The sequence below is a fragment of the Antennarius striatus genome, chromosome 15 (assembly GCF_040054535.1).
Source record: "Antennarius striatus isolate MH-2024 chromosome 15, ASM4005453v1, whole genome shotgun sequence".
Taxonomy (NCBI): domain Eukaryota; kingdom Metazoa; phylum Chordata; class Actinopteri; order Lophiiformes; family Antennariidae; genus Antennarius; species Antennarius striatus.
The window spans coordinates 3,928,375-3,947,316 of NC_090790.1; the positions used below are offsets into that span (position 1 = coordinate 3,928,375).

The window sequence follows — 18,942 nt, forward strand, 5'->3', positions numbered from 1 at the left end:
AATGTGCTTGATTGGCACTGATTCCACATTTTCTTGATTTTATTGAAACTGCTTTGAACAAGAGCCTCCTGCTAAAAATGATAAGTTTCCTAATGAAATTATATGAAATTCAAATTACACTGAGTGCAAAGAATAACAGATGGGGAGCATTAAACTGAGAAATATTGGGTGAAGTATTCCTGCGAATAATGTCTGTTGACACTGATTCTCAGGTGAGAAACGACGTACAGGTTCTGAGTGCCAGTGGGGACAGGGTCTGGAGGGCAGTCAAAGATCTTCAGAGAGGCCTGGAGGATCTGGATACGGAGCAGGGAGTCATGCAGCGCCGCATGAACCAGATCCTCCAGAGACTGAAGAACCTGACCCAGCCAAGCTCAGGGACGCAAACTCAGCGTAGTGTTAGCACCATGAAGGTGAACGTAACTCCAGAACTTAACTACTAATTGACATTTATTTTTGGTGTTGTGGCACCAAACAATGAAAATTGGGTATCTCTGATGTGTTGTAGATTATCACCAATAAACGGACCGGACAGCTCTCCAGTCTGACCTCGGAGGCTGCAGCCCGACACAGACAGATTGTCAGAGGCCTGCAGCACAATAATTACCTGGAGAAACAGGTATGTTCTATTCAGGTTTGGTGATATTCATTTTTAATTTGATGCAAACTGATATTTATGCATAAACAGACAGAAGGTTATGTATTGAATAAAACAAAAATACATAACATTAACAAATATGACTAACTACCAACACTAACAGGAGTTATATCTGAAAAGAAATTCCACTTGTCTGTATATTACAAAAATTAAATAGACACATAAGGTTAATGCTATAATGTATTAATGCATTAACCTTATTTCATTAATGCCTTCTGTTTATTTATTTTACTAACTCAACATTACAAAAAGTCTTTGCTTTAAATGCTATAATCAACTTTATTGTAAATAATAACAAGTAAACATTCGGTCATATGCATCTGGGCAGCATCACTGTAAAGAATGATGAGAGTAGAACACAATGATCCATTATGAGGAATGAGGAGCAGCACATTCAAATTTAATTTAGCGCTGATGTGTGCAATAAATGCAAATAGAAAGATGCCTTTCCGTCTGTTTGTTTTAGGTGTCTGAGAGGCTCCCAGCAGCTCTGAGGTCAGATTCTGACTTTGTCTGATAAGCACAGCTGCATCAACAATGACTGGAGCGATCCACTCTCACTCAGAAAGGTTTTTAAGTACTGCAAATTAACTGTGCCGAAAAGAACAAATAATAAATAAACTTTTCTTACATGTCAGCTGCAAACTAGAAAAACAGTGAAATGTTTAAGGTAATATTGAAAACTTGTCAGCCTTCCTGTAGCTAAAAGTGGCTCAGACATTAAACTTTGTTGTTCCTGTGTCACCATGTCGTGGCTCTTCCTTTCATAATATTGGCGTTTGATGACGGCAGCGTGAATATGGTTCTACACCCAAGTAAAAAACAGTGATGTCAGAGAAACCTTCAGATGGATGACAACCCTGAAGCAAACATCATCCAGACAAAAATAGTCTCATGGAGGTCTTACTCACACAGACGACACTTACATGAAAGAACACATTAATATGAACTTTGATTTGGGTTAGGGTTAGGGTTAGGGTTAGGGTTAGTCAAACCAATCTTTTGCTGAACTCAAGTATGGGTAATTTAAGGAAAGACAGCATGTGGTTGGTTTTCTCCAAATTTATCAGATTATTATAATTTTGCAATTTAGAGGAATGTAAATTTTAAAGGTATAATGACAGCTGAAAAAAGATGTATATCACTATAAAATGGTATATAGTGTGTATATATACCACTATATACAGTAGAGCAGCCAAATTCTCTGAAGCATCAAGCTCAAATCAGCTGATCTGCCCACTCACAGCTGTACCAGAGACAAATGTGACAAAGGTTATGTGTTGAATCTTTGAAGACTGAGCTCTTATCTAATGGCCTTAAGATAGCTGACTGGAGGCAGGCAGTCTGTCCCCCGTTAGTGTTTCAAAACAAACTGAAGAACTTGAACTCTGGCCCACAGAGAGGGGATGAACAAAATATTTAGGGGAAAGATAAAAGAGGAATAAAGAAGAAGGCGGAGGGTGAAGAATAGAGAATTTTCTGCAAGGATAAATAACTCTAGAAGGCAAGAAGGAAACAAATTGATGAAAATGTAAATTATCTGACTATCAGGAGAAACATATTCCACCACATGTAGTATAACTTCAAGGAAGAAGATGAAGTAATGCCAGGGACTGAAAGGTTCGGTACTATGAGAGTTGCAACAGCAACCCCCAATGGAAAACTGTGGAGCCATCCGACAAGCCACCCTCAGCCCACATCAAGGTTTTTCTTTTCTTACACACCTTTGTGTTTCATCTTATAACATTTTCCAAATTGCCTGATTTATACATAATTCATAAAATGAATTAAAAGTGGTTTAGCTGCATGTGACTTCTTTGAAGTCAGTATGTTAGCTGATTTATTGGTCTGTGGTCATTGTTTTCCACCTTAAATGCCACAAGCCTCAGTTGTAACGCTCTAGATCTCTGAAATTCACAGAATGTTTGAGCTTAAGTTGTAAACTATTTATATACTGTCCAAAATTTCTGAACTATAAATTACACTAATTCAAACCTCCAAAAATATTGCGCACTTTGTGAAATGTGGTCCTTTGTTAAAACCTACCCCACAATCTGGATAGATAATAGATAATTGAACAAAAATATCAACAGAAACCACATAATGTGTAAGTATGTCACCATAATGAGAAATCTACTGCACTCAACTTGTACAAAGAACATGTACATCTAAAAAAATAATAATAATGAGTTTCCCCCGCCTCAAGGCCTCAGTCAGCTGGGATAGACTCCATCTCCCCATGACCTGCCAAATTATAAATGTCGAGCCAACAAGTTTGAACAGCAGTGCATGACAATAATAAATAATCTGTGGATTAATCTTTACAACGACGGATGGAAGCCATCCACACATTTTAACATTAGCCATGAAATTATAAGCAAAAATCATGTATTTGCCTCTTCAGTGAAAAAAAAAAATCCTTTATAATTAAAGGGTGCACTAGCACCCTGACAGGGTGCACCTGTTCCCCGTCACCTTGTGATGTCAGGGGTAGAAGAGGAGGTGTTCTAGTTCTAGTTTTTGTCATTTATCAGTATTCAGTAATGAGGATTGTCTGGTGTTATATCCATTTTCATGATACCCATGGTTGAAACTAGTCCCTGTTGGATGGTGGAATGGAACCCAGCAACTTGGGGCGGCAGTGACTCAGCGATAGGGCGGGTCATCCAATGTTTTAAGGTTGGCGGTTCAATTCCCGCTCCCACCCAAAAACATGCGTGCGTGAATTACTAACACTAGAGCGTGCCACTAATTTCCCCTTGGGGATTTTAACAGTATATGTAAAAAAACTTAATTCTCACCAGTAATTGCTATTCATTCACATTATTCATTAAGTGGAAGAACTGAACATGTATCAAGAACGGAATGAAACAGGACTCAAGTTCTTATCAATCATTTCACAAAATCAATTACAGTCCAGCAGATGATCTGGAAACACCAGTACAATTTCCTGTTAAATCCAGTCACTCATAGTTCCAGAAAAAAATACATACTGTAATCTGATGCAAAAACTTTTTTGTATTCCCTTGAGACATCTCTGCTCATTTCAATTGTAACAGGCAGTTTGTTTGTTTTTCCAGAGTGGCGCTCATTAGCCTACTCGCCTCTGAGAGTTTATATCGTCAAGGTGTAGAAAAGCTTGCTTGTTGCTTTAACAATCCTCAAACAGGAGGTAAAAGCATGTGTTAGTTTGATTCTAGTGCTATCTTATGGATGTAATTCATGTCAAACACAAGGATGCTGCCGACAAGTCTTCACTTTAAGGTTGGGAGACATGATGGGGTTCAGTATGATGACACAAGAAGATGCTGAGTTACAGCTTTTTCTGAAGTACAGGCAAAAGTTCACAAGAAGTTCCCCAGCAGTATAGTTTAGGATTAGTGATGGGAATGCTTTGGGTTGACTCGTAATGTAAAAAAGGATGTCTCCTCCCACGTCCAATCTTTGAAGTTATTTTCACAGGGGAGACAGATCACTGAAGTTTCTACAATTTACTTTTACTTGACAAGTTAGCCAACCATGACCTCTTGGAGCGACAGACGGCCTGAATAGTACAGTAAATTTTATATGTACAGTGTGTGTGTGTATATATATATATATATGTGTGTGTGTGTGTGTGTGTGTCTTGCCAGCACATGAACAGCCTGACAGACCAGAGCCAGGGCACACAGGCAGACAGGACAGCTAACCATACCAGCATGACAAACTGGGGACAACACACTTGCTCAGTTTCATAGTCTTTCATTTATTGTCGCCACGGTGCGCTCAGAGACCTGGAGCAGCCACCAAGAGTCCAACAGCAGAACAACAGAGTTTTTTGCAGGAGTACAAATATATGAGACTGAACTTCAACAGATCATAACAGCAAAGTTTTAGATTTTCCCTCTAAACAATGAAGTGAAAGTCATCACTCACTTCCTTCAGTTGCTCAGACAAAAAAAATCAGAAATACTATTTGTCTTGGCTTAATATTAAAATGTTTTGAAAAACATCATGTGCCTGTATTAGTACATGGCGAACAAGAATTAAAGTTTTCGATGAAATGATGTAGAAACTGAGAATCATTCCCTACATTCAACAGCAAGGTTTATATCATCACGCTAGCTTTGATGTCTTAAATAATAACTTGCCAAGTACCATAGGAATACTTCAGAACTAGCAGTACCACTACTTTCAAGTTGATAGGGGGGCGGGTGAAGCAGATTTAAACAACCTGAAGAACTTTAATTCAGTTTAGATGTCAAAACAAGCTGGGTGGTGTGTGTGTGTGTGTGTGTGTGTGTGTGTATTTCATAGGATCACATTAGGTTTATATTTTCTTATCATTAACAAAAAAAATGCAGAAATTTTTATCTGGGAAAGTAAGACAAATCCAGACACATTCCAACATTTGATTTAGACTCCATGAAAAGGTTATAAATAGGAGTGAAAACATGCAGCGATAGAAGTAAACATATAGAAATCAGCCAAAGGTGTGAACAACAAATATAAGCTGACAAAGACAATGAGGGAGACAATGGCTAGAAGTCAAATCAAGGTTGTGTTTTTTTAAAGTTACTTTTATATTTATTATTTTTTTGAACATTTTGTAACGCTGTATTCATGTTGAACAAATAGAACGTGTAAGATAGCAGCAGCAGCTTTTTTACTTTTTCAATGTTTAATTTTTTTTGGGCTCCGTTGTCCCGCTGCAGGAAATGATGGGAACTGACTTCAGGACTGCTGGACGGCTCGGTCACCTTAGGCTTGTTTGCAATGAAACCAAAACCATCTAAACAACTGAAGTCACCAGTTTAACTCCTTTAATTCTATTGCAACATCTTGTATCTTCTTGTCTGTCATCAATGTCACGGAGAAATTTCCCTCACAACAGAAGGCAACATTTCCAGAACAGCTGCCTTATATTGCTTTTTTTTTTTTTTTTTTTAATGCAAACTGGAACATTGAATGCATTTTTTTCTGAATTTGTTGCCTACAGCTGAGGAATTTCTCCCTCACTGGTTTGATTTGGAGGTAAATGTTGAAGTGACCTCAGAGTGAAGGTGGTTTTGGTGAACAGGCTGCTGTTTGGTCCCTAAGAAGCGCTGACTGGCTGCAAAGGAGGGCAGGGGGAGGAGTTGGGGGAGAAGCTGCCCTCCTGTTGGCACAGCAGAGCAGGGCCTCCTTCATCTGACATTATTGCCCCCATATTGGGTGTTGTCCCATCCTGAACTGCGGCAGTGGTGGGGATGTCTTCGTTGTAGAGGCGTTTGATGCCATCGTAGAAGTCGTCCACCTCCATCTCCTCCACCTGAACACAAACATGTATTTAATCCCTCCTTTCTCAGACTACAGCTTTCCAACCACGACACATTTCAAACTGAGCAAGACGGGGACTTACTTAAAACTGCTGCAAATCTATTCTCTTTCATGTTTAAAAGTAGGGAGTGAGGTGGTGTTACCTTGCGCTTGGTGGAGGCCTTGCAACGCAGGGTGATTTTCTGCAGCTGATTATGATGGTGAAGGTGTTTGGTTGGAGACAGGAAAGCTGGGACGTTGTTGTTGGTGAAGGAAGAGGACTCAGAGCTCCAGGCCTGTTGGCTCCCCTCCTCCACACCAGCAGGTGTCTGCGGCTGGGCTTGAGAGGTGGAGACAAGGGCCCTGGAAGACCCGAGGGTGGAGGCGAGCGTCCCTGAAAAGTTACAGAATGCTTTAACACCACAGACACGGGCTAATGAGGGTTCATGTAGGGCCATATGGAGTTGATGGGTTAGTACTGTCTGAAAATTAAAAAGCTTTCCTCTTTTTTTCAAGCCCCATTAAAGCGATAAAGCAATTTTAAATTCCAATATTTACCCCTGAATTAATTCATTTTTAAATGTTATCTGTGGTGTGCTTGTACAGGTACTGCCCATTAAATTGTTCAATAATAATAATAAAATTTTACCCTGACATACTTTCGAAGGTCAGGGTAAAATAGCTAGTGCATTCTATTTGTAATGAGATTTCAGAGATGTGTACCTAAAAAGATATAAAAGTGAAAATGTGACCTTGACCTAGTTTTTCAAGGTCAAGGTTGTGATCTTATTTATATCCCCTAGCCTCCCTGAATATAACGCCTTTTGTTTCGTCTTTCTATCTTACCGGTTCCTGAGATATGTGCAAAAATATATCAGGATAGAAAATATCTCTGACCATACGGTCTATGGTCTTACTCACACTGGCCTTCTCCCTTGTCTTTCTATCTTACCCAGTTCCTGAGTGTACAAAAGTTGAAGTTTGACCTTGACCTAGTTTTCTCAAGGTCATCATGTCATTTTCATCCCCTTTGCCGCCAGAGTAATGTGTTTTTGTTTCATTTTCTATCTGCAACAGTTGTGAAGATATATTTGGTGGATGGACGGACAAACACACAAACACTGACACTCGGAATACATCACCGCTTTGTGGGATGTAATTATTGTGCAACTTGGTCCATTCATTTATAAATGATTAATTTGTAAAGAAAATAGTTAATTGGCAATAGTTCCTATAAAGACAGATGCTTCTAAATATTTCTGTGACTGTTCACCACTGTACATCGTGCGTGTGTGTAGCTCTAAATGCTGATGAACCACGGACATCTGAATCGCCTCCCTCCAGAGCCACATGACATGAACCACACTTGAGCTTACCTAAAGTGCTTGAGGGGGCTATGGGGTCCTGCTGCAGGGTGGTTTGGACCTGCAGGGGTTGGTAGATGTAGACAGTGTTGTGAGGCGTGGAAGCTCTCAGTGTGGACAGACTACGAGCCACCAGCTCTCGACTCCGAATCAACTCAGAGCTGTCGATCTGCAAGGGATAAGGAGAAACGTGGGGAACGGTAGAAGACAGTAGATTAAATCCACAGTAGATTAAATTCAACTTCCTCAGCATCAGAGAAGAACCAGCTGCACCTTCTGCACATGGCCATTTCTCTAAACTACAGTATTGTAATTCTTTTAACTTACTTTTAGCTGTTCACAGTGTTTTAAGTTAGTATTTCAAAAAAACAAGCATGCCATAATGAAGAAGCTTTGTTATGGTGTTATGCTGCACCCTCTACTGAAAAACATTTATTTTCTGTTGGTCATGTAATCCACAGAAGGCAGTGAAATCTTGATCACAAAATGTACTGAATAAAAGAGATTTGTTACCTGTGCCTTTCTCAGCAGGTCAAGGGTAAGGGCCAACCAGTCAGGACAGCAGGTCTCCAGCTCCAGGGTGATGAGAGCCAAGGCAAGCATGGACCCCCTCAACTACAAAGAAACACATGGGACAAACGTCAGACACGCCGTAAGTCCACATCTCTGATAACCTGTCATACAGTGGGCACTGGTTTCCTGAAAGCGTTTGGAAACAGAATGTGTTTAAAAACAATCACTATCATGTAATCACTGGGGAGCACAAAAATGTCACTAAGGTGTGAAGCTAAGTAAGACCGAGTACCTGAACGAGTTTGTGGTCCCCCAGACAATGGTAGAGTCGGCGAGTGAGCAAGGCGAGGTGCTGAGAGCGGTTCAATCCCAACATGGAGTCCAGAAGCCCAGAACGACAAGACGACACCATCGCATGGAACTACATGACACGGACAGCAATGATCTGCATCAAAACACTTTGTCTCTTTTACATCTTAGTGTCAAAGACAATTTTAACGCAAAGCAGGTAACCCCTGGACATACTTCTGGATAGCTGTAACACTCTTGAGTTGTGCCAAAAAAGGTGTAAAAGCTGCACCTTTTAAAATTTAGATGCAAAACTAAACTATTCACAATAGTTTGCACGTTGTAGGTCCAGATCCAGATGCTTTTTCATTACTCCACAAATGAGGAGAACCGGCATTCTCCCATCTAGTAAACTGTCTTCAAAAGTATATTAAAGAAATAAAGTATTTTATATCACTACTCATGCTGGTGGATCTGGGCCAGAGAGTTATTGACATGTTATTAAGTAATGTAACATCTGCAGATGATCTATAAATGACCAGCAGTTCCAATTACTTTTTCACTGAGATACCACAGCATTAATAGAAAAAAACTCTTCAGTAATAAGTGAAAGATATCAAAGTTAAAAAAAACGCATCAGGTCCATCCAGAACTGAAAGAAGGCATGTAGTAACAGCTTTTTGCCAGCAGGTGTCACTATCTAGGAACGTGACTTATCCGAACCTGTGAAGTTGGAAAAGTTCACTGAGAATTTACCAAATAAGCATCCGACACACTTAACTCTGAATGCGTGCGTGTGTGTGCGTGCATGTGTGTGTAATATACAATGTGTAGGAATTCCAGTGCTGTGGCGGTGTGCAGATCCCAGTTCAGTTTGTCCAGGATGATCCTCTCCATCCTCAGGATCTCTGATGGTGAGCAGCCACAGCTGCTGGAGGCAGCCAGCTCCTTCAGAGAGGGCACATGCTGACACAGACACACAGACACAGACATATGCACACACACATCAACATGATGTCATCTTTACTTGAACACTGGTGTTTTGCAGTGCTTTGTGTTTATTTAGTTATTTTTGTTCACCTCATCCTCCTCACAAGTCTTAGCAGCCAGGAAGAAGCAGGCAATGGCGATGCAGCGCAGGTACTTTGGACGGGCCTGAACACAGAAAATCAGACAAAAGAACAAAATCATTGACAGGGTACGTGGGCAGGGATCGTTCAATGACAGCATGTTGTGTTCATGACAGTCAGGTGCTGTATGGTGTCACAGATTCTCAGAACTATTTACTAAAACTTTCTTAGAGTGAAACTTTCAAATAGTTTAAAGATAATATCTGATGGTATTTCTCCATTTCATTTATTAATGGGCATAAAAAAACATCCAGGTTTGTGATTCACTTTAGTGACACGTGCTATATGATCAATAAATATCAAATTGATAGTACGGAGTGATTTTTCACCTTATGCAGTGAAGCAATTAAAAATGAAAATTCAACATACCTTTATAAATGATCATTTCTAACACAAATAGACATTGAGATAAAATAATTTCCTATTGACATAAGATGTCAAACTTACTTTTAACTGACATTCTGCTTAAACCATACTCAGGCTTAAAATTATTCATTTAGAAATGAGGCCCTTCCACCTGCTCTGGGTCTAAATTCACAGCTTAAGCTGCATAATACCTCCTTTAGAATATAAGTAAATGGTCATCCTAATTCTAGTTTGTCTTTCTTTACCATTGCAACTTACAGTTGTGTTCAAAATAATAGCAATCTGTTTAAAAAATTGAGTAAAGCCCAAAATCCTTATAACGGTTTTTAATTCCATGCATTGGGAACACTGCACATTATATTCTAAATCAAAACATGAAGAAAAAAAGCAGAAATTTAATTACATTACAGAAAATGAAGAAAAATGAACATTGGGCTGTTCAAAAAATAGCAGTGTCTGCATTTTACTTTACATACTCAAATATTTACTGTATAAACTGAAAAATATCTAGGATTCAGCATTTCTATGAATCACTAAACTAATATTTAGTTGTATAGCCACTGTTTCTGAGAACCGCTTCACATCTGTGTTGTATGGAGTCGACCAACTTCTGGCATCTGTGAACAGGTATTCCAGCCCAGGATGATTTGACAACGTTCCATAATTCCTCTGCATTTCTTGGTTTTGCCTCAGAAACAGCATTTTTAATGTCACCCCACAAGTTTTCTATCGGATTAAGGTCCGGGGATTGGGCTGGCCACTCCATGACTTTAATTTTGTTGGTCTGGAACCAAGAAGCTGCTCGCTTACTGGTGTGTTTGGGGTCGTTGTCTTGTTGAAACACCCGTTTCAAGGGCATTTCCTCTTCAGCATAAGGCAACATGACCTCTTCAAGTATTTTTGATGTATCCAAACTGATCCATGATCCCTGGTATGCGATAAATTGGCCCGACACCATAGTAAGAGAAACATCCCCATATCATGATGCTTGCACCACCATGCTTCACTGTCTTCAGAGTGTACTGTGGCTTGAATTTAGTGTTTTGGGGTTGTCTGTCAAACTGTCTGCGGCCCTTAGACCCAATGAGAACAATCTTGCTCTCATCCATCCACAAAATGTTTCTCCATTTCTCTTTTGGCCAGCCAATGTGTTCTTTGGCAAATTGTATCCTCTTCAGCACATGTCTTTTTTTTAACAGTGGGACTTTGCGGGGGCTTCTTGCTGATAGATTAGCTTCACACAGGCGTCTTCTAATTGTCACAGTACTCACAGGTAACTTCAGACTGTCTTTGATCATCCTGGAGCTGATCATTGGCTGAGTTTTCATCATTCTGGCTATTCTTCGCTCCACTCGAATGGTAGTCTCCCGTTTTCTTCCACGTCTCTCTGGTTTTGCTTTCCATTTTAAAGCATTGGTGATCATTTTAGCCAAGCAGCCCATCATTTTCTGCACTTCTTTATACGTTTTCCCTTCATTAATCAACACTTTAATCAAAATACGTTTTTCTTCTGAACAATTTCTGGAACGACCCATTTTTCTCAGGTTTTCAGAGAGAAATGCATGAGCAACATGTGCTGGCTTCATCCTTATATAGGGCCACCTGATTGACACCGGTTTTTTTACAGATTGAATGACTTCATTAATTGAACTCCACACTGCTATTTTTTTGAATAGCAGTGTGTAGCATTATTCAATTACACAGACTCAGGAGCATACATATCATGAATGTTGGCTCTGTTGGTTTTCTATGACCCTACTACAGCAACTGGTAAATTATTTGCCATGCAGTAATATAATTTCTACCAAAAACAGGTTATTCATGTTGGACTGCTATTATTTTGAACACAACTGTAGGTTACTCAAAACAGAAAGTGGAAAACTTATTTATACAAATGAAAAAAGTGCCACATGTGCTTGGTTATTTAGTTCCTTCTCCTTTGCAGAGTTGCACCGATCAATATCAACGTTTAGAGCACTGGTTTTCACTCATGCCTGCAAGGCATTTTTTTCAGACAGTTTTAAACACGAGTCGGCATTTTTGTGGAAGACTGAGAGAAGTAAAGCAGCACAGTCAGAAAAACATATCAGTTTAAGGGTTGAGATTACAAAATGAATGAGGTCCTGATGATCCTGGAACGTGTTATTCCTCAGCTAAACACACTGACCCCAGTCTGCAGTGTGGCATGTTGCTCTGAACTGACAGGACGTTCAGAACAAACATGCCCTTTTCAAGTGGAAGCGCAGGCCGACAGCCCGAAGCATCATCATCATCATAGGTTTTTCAGGAGTGTGGAGCTCACCAAGCTTACATTCGAAGGAATCAGTATTTTGTTTCTGTTCAGTCATTTAGAGAAGAACTCTGAGCCAATGCCACAGAAGAAAAAAAAAACCCTACAAGGTTAAAGTAACACATTAACATCTGATAGGAGCTCCATTAAATGAATTACTGTATTTGTGTGAATCTCAACCCAACAAACAAATGAGTATAATCTGAATGAAGGTTCTTTTTCACGGTTCAATCGTATCCTTTCACAGACATAATTCAATTTGACCTTTCATAATAGTCATCATTATACTGTCCAATTTGGACCTGATGTATAACACAGAAAGTATTTTTTTTTTTACCTTTAAAATGCCCTATTTAATCATTGTACAACCTTCTAGTACAATTAGTTACCTCAATGCATGATGCCCAATCAGGATACAATACATATAACAAAAACGCACCAACATTGGTAATGCAGCATATTTCTCATTTGAATTAGGATTGGTAGCTCTTTTTTTTTTGGATATACTTTATGGATCCCAAAATTTTTCCAAACTGGGAAATTCCTCAATTTTTTACCTTGATGGGAGCGAGGAAGCGGTCCAGGATGCTAACAGCTAACACCAGGCTCTCTGGGTACAGCTGCAGTCTGCCATGGAGCTCCGTCAACCAGCGCACAGCCTCATCCCGCTGGGCCGGAGAGATGTCTGTATCCTGCAATAAAACGACGATGAGGATGCAGATGTCATCAACGGGTGTAATCATTTTCTGTCTGTCACCTAGTGTTTAGGTTTAGGATCGGTTCTGTCATGTGACGTTAACAAAGGAACACGAGTTTCTTTTCGTCTGTAATCACAAATGCTGTTGTGTTGAGGATAAGGAATAATGAAAAATGTTTCCTCATGATCAAGATGAAATGTGTCATGGTGTGTCAAGATATTTGATTACTCTAAAAAACAGGTAATGTGTCAATATCTTTTGATGCAGACAATCTTGCAGTCTTTTTGTTGTTGTTTCTTTATTTCAGAGGTTTTGCTTTCTGTGTGTGTCTAGGAGGCGGATATGTTTTCAACGGTGTCCATTGGTTGCCTCGTCGGTGTGTTTGTCAGGATTACGCAAAATCCTCTGGGTGGATTTCCACAAAATATTTGGGATGGGTGAGACATGGGTCAGGTCAGCTAAAGAGACACATGTTAGAATGTGTTATAGGAAGTGACATTCTAGTTTAGTTTTTTATTTTATTGTCAAAAATCCAGAGAGGTTCAATTGACTATGATATTAAAGGGACAGTAAAGTTAATTTTAAGTGACATGTTATTCATCATTATGAAAAATAGAAGAAAAAATAAATTTTATATGCGTAGCATCATCGATTTGGTCAAAAAAGCTTAAAATCTGCGCCGCAGCAGCTTCGGCATTCAGTGGTCACGTGGACATCATACGTCACTGGGGCCAAACATAGCTTAGCGGCCATAAGAAACAATGCAATTCTAGATGCGATTAACACCAAAAGTATCATGGTTACCTGTGCAGTGAACGTTTGTGTCAACAGAACAGCAAAAAGACGCGACTTTCAAATAAATTCACTGTGGAATAAATAACAACTAAAATTGTTATTAATTCAATAGTAATAAAAAGCGCGGTTAGCTCAGTGCTAACATAATATGGACAATCCCACTGAAGGGCAAGGGCATTAGCATTTTTAGCAGGATACGTTCCCAGAAGGTACAGTATTCTAAAGAACAACAGGTCCTTGTCTTCGGGTCTTTTGCTGTTCTGTTGACACAGCCATTCACCGCGCAGGTAGCCATGATACTTTTGGTGTTAATCACGTCTAGAATTGCATTGTTACTGCTAAGCTATGTTTGGCCCCAGTGACGTATGACGCCCACGTGACCACTGGATGCGGAAGCTGCTGCGGCGCAGATTTTAAGCTTTTTTGACCAAACGGATGATGCTACACACATTTTTTTTTTAAATTCTTCTTTTTTTCACAACGAAGAATAACATACATGTCACTTAAAATTAACGTTACTGTCCCTTTAAAAAAAGCAGCAGCTCATCTCATTTCATATTACCTGTCTGAGATCCGAATAAAGACTTTATGTAGAAGAAGTATTTTCCTTTGCTCAACCTATTACTTTAGTCTGAAAAGTAAATAACTAAAAAAATATACAGATGCAATAAATACAGTAATTCAGTTTATGATCAATCCCAACAGGTAATTCAGGCCTATACCAAGAGAGGAATTTGTTCAGGGCAAACCAGACACACAACAGTTCTTTCTACAGTACACCGAGGAAATACTTAGCCTAGTTTCCACAACTGGGTCATGTACTCTTAGACAGAACCTGACTGTATTCACCTGAAGGACCGCGTTTAGGAGGGATATTGAAACCTTTCTGGACCCGTCTGTGACTCACACACGTCCAGTAAAAGAACAAACTGGATTGTCCTGAATGAGCCTGACAACTGGACAAAGCCTGGAATATTTTTTGTTAAGCAAATGATGCCTTTGGGTTAAGTCCTGTTTACAATGAGCAAGGTGTTATTCGAAACTAAGGACCAACATTTGATACTAGTCTGAGGGTTTCACTGGGTTTTCACAAGTCACAACGGAGTTTTGTAACGATTAGTTGCTTATAGGATTTGACAGCAGATGCAATCTTACTACACAGTCGTGAGGTACTATTACCAAAAGTATTACACAAGTTCAGTTGGACAGATTTCTAAAAAAAAATTGGTGGGCTGTAGAATCGTGATCCAAAATACAACTCATTAAATTTTGGTGTGAATTCAGGTAGGGGGGTAGATCCAGAATTTCTTTCTTTTTTTATTATACTTGGAGATATGATAAGGACTAGTAAATACAGGAAAGGTTACACCAGTCCATCTCCACTCAAGCTGGATGACGGAACTAAATAATAATAATTCATACAGGTCTGAAAAATATCTCGCTTTCATACTCATGTTTCTTTTGTTTTTGCTCAAACCCAAACCATCAGCCGTTTTCCCCAAAGCTGCTGTTAACGCCAAATTATAAGATGAATTCACAATTCTATCAACCACCAAAAGCTTTACAAGCCAAATGCTGTCCATATAATAGTTGGTTACGTGTCAGAAAATACTGCTGACAAAACTGACCAGGACTCGGCTGTTATGAGTCAAAGCTCTGACTAGAAGGCAAAATAAATGGAACCAAGGCTGCCTGTAAACATAAAATTATATAACCAAAGTGTAGTTCTAGAAATTTCTCATAAAACAAGGTGCCCTAAATTTCAGGCTTCAAAATTCCACCTTAAATTTTCCATTCTTGGTGTGTTTCACAAGTACAGTCACTGGTTCACTGAGTGCAATGGGTTGAAGGGTCAGAAAGCTCTGACTGGAGTCAAAGGGCAAAGGGTGACTGACCCTGTTAGCTAACTAATCTGTAACATGACCCCGGTCAGACTCTCAGTTGTAGCTGCGCAAACTAAAAACAACTGCTCTGCTTCCATGGTTTCTCCAGGTCCAGAAACAGGAGGCTTCGGTACTTCAGAGTTCTGTTCCTGAGCAACTTTCTTCCGCTTTTTCTGGGGAATCCTGACACGACATGCCATTGCTTTAGGGTCTTTCAGTTTGGGGAACTACGGCAAATAACTACAAAACCATTTCATTCAACTCTGACAAGCATTACACATACAGGAATCAGTTTTGTGCAGCAGCACTGCTTTTGTTTTTGTCTCTAAGGAGACGAAGAGCTCATTTACCTCAACAGGTGGAGCGTTGTGTGGATACCTGGGGCCTAGGGCAGCAAAAAGTTTCATAAATGTGTCATTTATGATCTTTAACATTGTAAACACTCGAGTGTAAAAGGGCATTTGAAGAGGCTTGATTACGGCTTTTATTAATCTTTGGATACAGCCAGGAAATTATTTTTCCAAAGATTAGTCTTCAGTTAATTTAGGATGATGCTTAAGATAAACTAAGTATCATCTATGTTCTGTTTTCACTGTTTATAGCATGAAAAAGTGTCTTTGTTATAATCAGTATATCAAAACTGTGGCAACAAATTTTGGCAGTTGATGCATCCAGAAAACAAAAATCTAATTTTCAATTAATTCTATGATCATGAGTGTTTACTCACCGGAGTAACTGCAGGACTGAATGTTTCTCTTTCAGATTTAAGACTAGACTGTCTGGCTCAATACCAAAGATGACTGACAGGATTAACAGGACAGAGAACTCAAGTTAAAATGAACAGAAACCTTAAAGTAATACAGAGGACAAACCTTGACACAACTGTTAAGATTGTTGGATATCTGATTAAAATATCTGATTGAAATAACTTATAATGAATGACTCATGTAAACAAGTGGCTTTCAGTACTTCCACAGGTGTTTGCTTTGGGAGAAGACGCACATAAAGGTGTGACTAGACAACATACTTGTGACATCATATAAGAAAGCATCTTGAGATGTGCAGACTGGGCGATACCAGCGGGTGACGTGATGAAACGCAGGATTGTTTCAGTGGAAGCTTTCTTTACTGACTAGCTGGATGACTAATATGAGCGAATTTCATAACGACTATGTCCTCATGTCTCTGCTGAACCAGAGCTGGGATGAAAGAAAAGGTCCACCTCAGCGAATACTGTCATGTGGTTTGAAGCCCTTATTTTAATGAAACTGGAAAACTTGTTTCAATTAACTAATCATTATTTTCATTATGAATAAATTAAACTTTCAAGTTCCATCACTTTTGGCGTTTAAGGTTTCACAGTTGGGCAGTCGACAAAATGGAATAAATGCATTTTTTAACAGACAGAAAATTGAAGTCAGCACAAAATGAGCTCCACTGGACACAACTCAGAGAATCTCCTCCAGACTACAAACAACCATGTCTCTGTCTAAAGGAGCTGCTTCAGACAGACTGATCACTCCAAAATGCCAGAAGCAGCTACCTGCCATTCATCAGACTCTACTGAATACAGTACTTGTGTGTTTGCTTGTTTCCTTCCTTCCTTTCATCCATCCATCCGTCATAAATGTTTAAATTCCAAAAACATTGTGGAGAAAGGTAAAGAAATGCAAACCCATACTAATTCTAATTAAGAGAGTCAATACGAGAATCAGTGTAGGAGAATGAAGTGAAAGTGTGACTTAACGTGAGTATATTAAAAAATAAAATGGAAAAAAAAATATAATAGCTTTTTCAAGTAGTTAATGCATATATTACTGTTGACCCTGTACAACAGTGCATTGCTTAGCTTTTAGTAAACTATGTCAGCAAGTATGGGGTTAAGTTAAATTTCTTTTTTATTGGGGGGGCTTTCTGTACACTATTTCAGGAACAAAGAGTTAGTATAGTAACACAATTTAATGTAGTTTAGCCTAAACATAATAAGTCTATCCTGTAGCTCCACAAAGTGCTGGCAACGGGTCCAGAGTGTACCCCGCCTCTCGCCCGTAGTGAGATAGGATAGGTTCCACGATTACCCGTGACCCGCAAAGTGGAAAAAGTGGCTGTAGACGGGACAATTACGATCATCTCGTCTACAAGGAAATGGATAGATGGATGGAGACAGTTGTGCTTATTTAGCTCCTGAACAGATGCAGTTAAGAGTCCAATCATTACCAGTGAGGAGGGCTTCTTTGGCACATAGATCCTCCACATCTTGGCTTCCCTGGAGGTTGCCTTTTCCAGAAGAAAAGACAGCCTCTGGCATCCCAAGGGTTTGAAGAACTTCATTTTGTCCTCCCCTGGTTGAGCCCACCTCCCCACTGGATACAGCTACCTACAGACACACAGCAAATCACATCAAACCTGCGAGCATCGAGCAATTCCACGGAACAGTACAGGTTGAATTCATGACATAATATTTTATATGAAATAATACACAGTTAAGATTAAAAGATCCACTTCATGTGAATGTAACAGTCTATTACTGTTGTAACCCCTCACACAGTAAAGCTACATCTGTTCGCTGCTCATCGTCGCAGTATTTACTTACGTTTTGTAACCAGTTACCAGCGGTTAAATTTACATATGAACAAAGTAATAGTTAAGTTTGAATTGAAGTCGCTGTAAACAAATCAATCACCGTCATATGACTGACAGAATGAAACCTTAATACTCCTTATTTATTTGGGAGCTCACCTTTAACCAACAGCAGGTGCCTTAGCGACAGTGTCCTTCCATTTATGAATCCGACTAATCCTTGAAACCCAGCTAATAGACAGGCTAACGTTGTTAGCAAATAGCTAGCTGACATGACATCGCGCATAAAATGTTACGTGTCAAACGTGTCAAACTTGTAACTGAAAGCTGAAATCATGACGCAATACACCCGTGTCATGAAAGACAAAGGGAAAAAAGCGTAAAGACGATTATAACTCTATTAAATCCATACCTGAAGGACCGAATTCGGTAAGTATTCGCAGCCTTACCTCCCCTGCGAACTGGCGAAAACCACAGTTGGATTTCATCCGGTCCACTCAGTCCAAGGATAAATAAAGGGGTAAAATTGGTTTATTCGTCCATCTTGGCGTCCATGGTGCTAATTACAGGGGAAAGGGGGGTGTTGCAAAAATATATAAAAATAAAGGAACGGAATATAGACAGATATGTCTACTTCCGATAACGGGACGAGGGGAAGAGAGCTGTCGACCAAGCCCCGCCCACCTTCAGACAGGACAGAAGGCCGAGTGACGTCACGCCAGACTACACTTACCATATTAAATATAGCCTCTCGTTGACTTGTTTTACAACAACATGTACCGGTATTGAATGTAATCGTTAATAACCCCTGCATTATCACAAGAAAATTAACCAAGTATTTCACCGGATCTCTTGTTGACTATGGCCGAAATGGCGTCACTGACGTAGTATTACTTTGCAGCATTTATGTTTTCATAGAATTTTATGAAGTTATTATTTTGGGAATTTATGTAGTTTATGTAATTATTAATTAATTAATATGCAATTAATGTAGGGGCAAGATGGAAAATGTAGCTGCAAGAGGGCAGAAGCCAGTGTCTTATTGTGTCGGTCCTAACCCGGATAAATACAGAGGGTTGTGTCAAAATGGGCATCCGACG

At 39.5% G+C, this 18,942-nt stretch overlaps 1 protein-coding gene across 1 annotated transcript; it reads right to left on the reverse strand.

The window, feature by feature from the left end:
- Positions 1-4,383: 4,383 nt before the first annotated feature.
- On the reverse strand, positions 4,384-18,519 carry ccni (cyclin I). The gene is made up of 10 exons (XM_068334511.1): positions 18,292-18,519; positions 17,480-17,639; positions 12,444-12,578; positions 9,181-9,255; positions 8,926-9,066; positions 8,105-8,233; positions 7,813-7,914; positions 7,312-7,468; positions 6,100-6,329; positions 4,384-5,948 (listed from the first exon to the last, which is right to left on the reverse strand). The coding sequence occupies exons 2-10, from the start codon at positions 17,591-17,593 to the stop codon at positions 5,733-5,735; spliced, it is 1,299 nt and encodes a 432-aa protein (XP_068190612.1). The 5' UTR covers positions 17,594-17,639; positions 18,292-18,519; the 3' UTR covers positions 4,384-5,732.
- Positions 18,520-18,942: the final 423 nt, after the last annotated feature.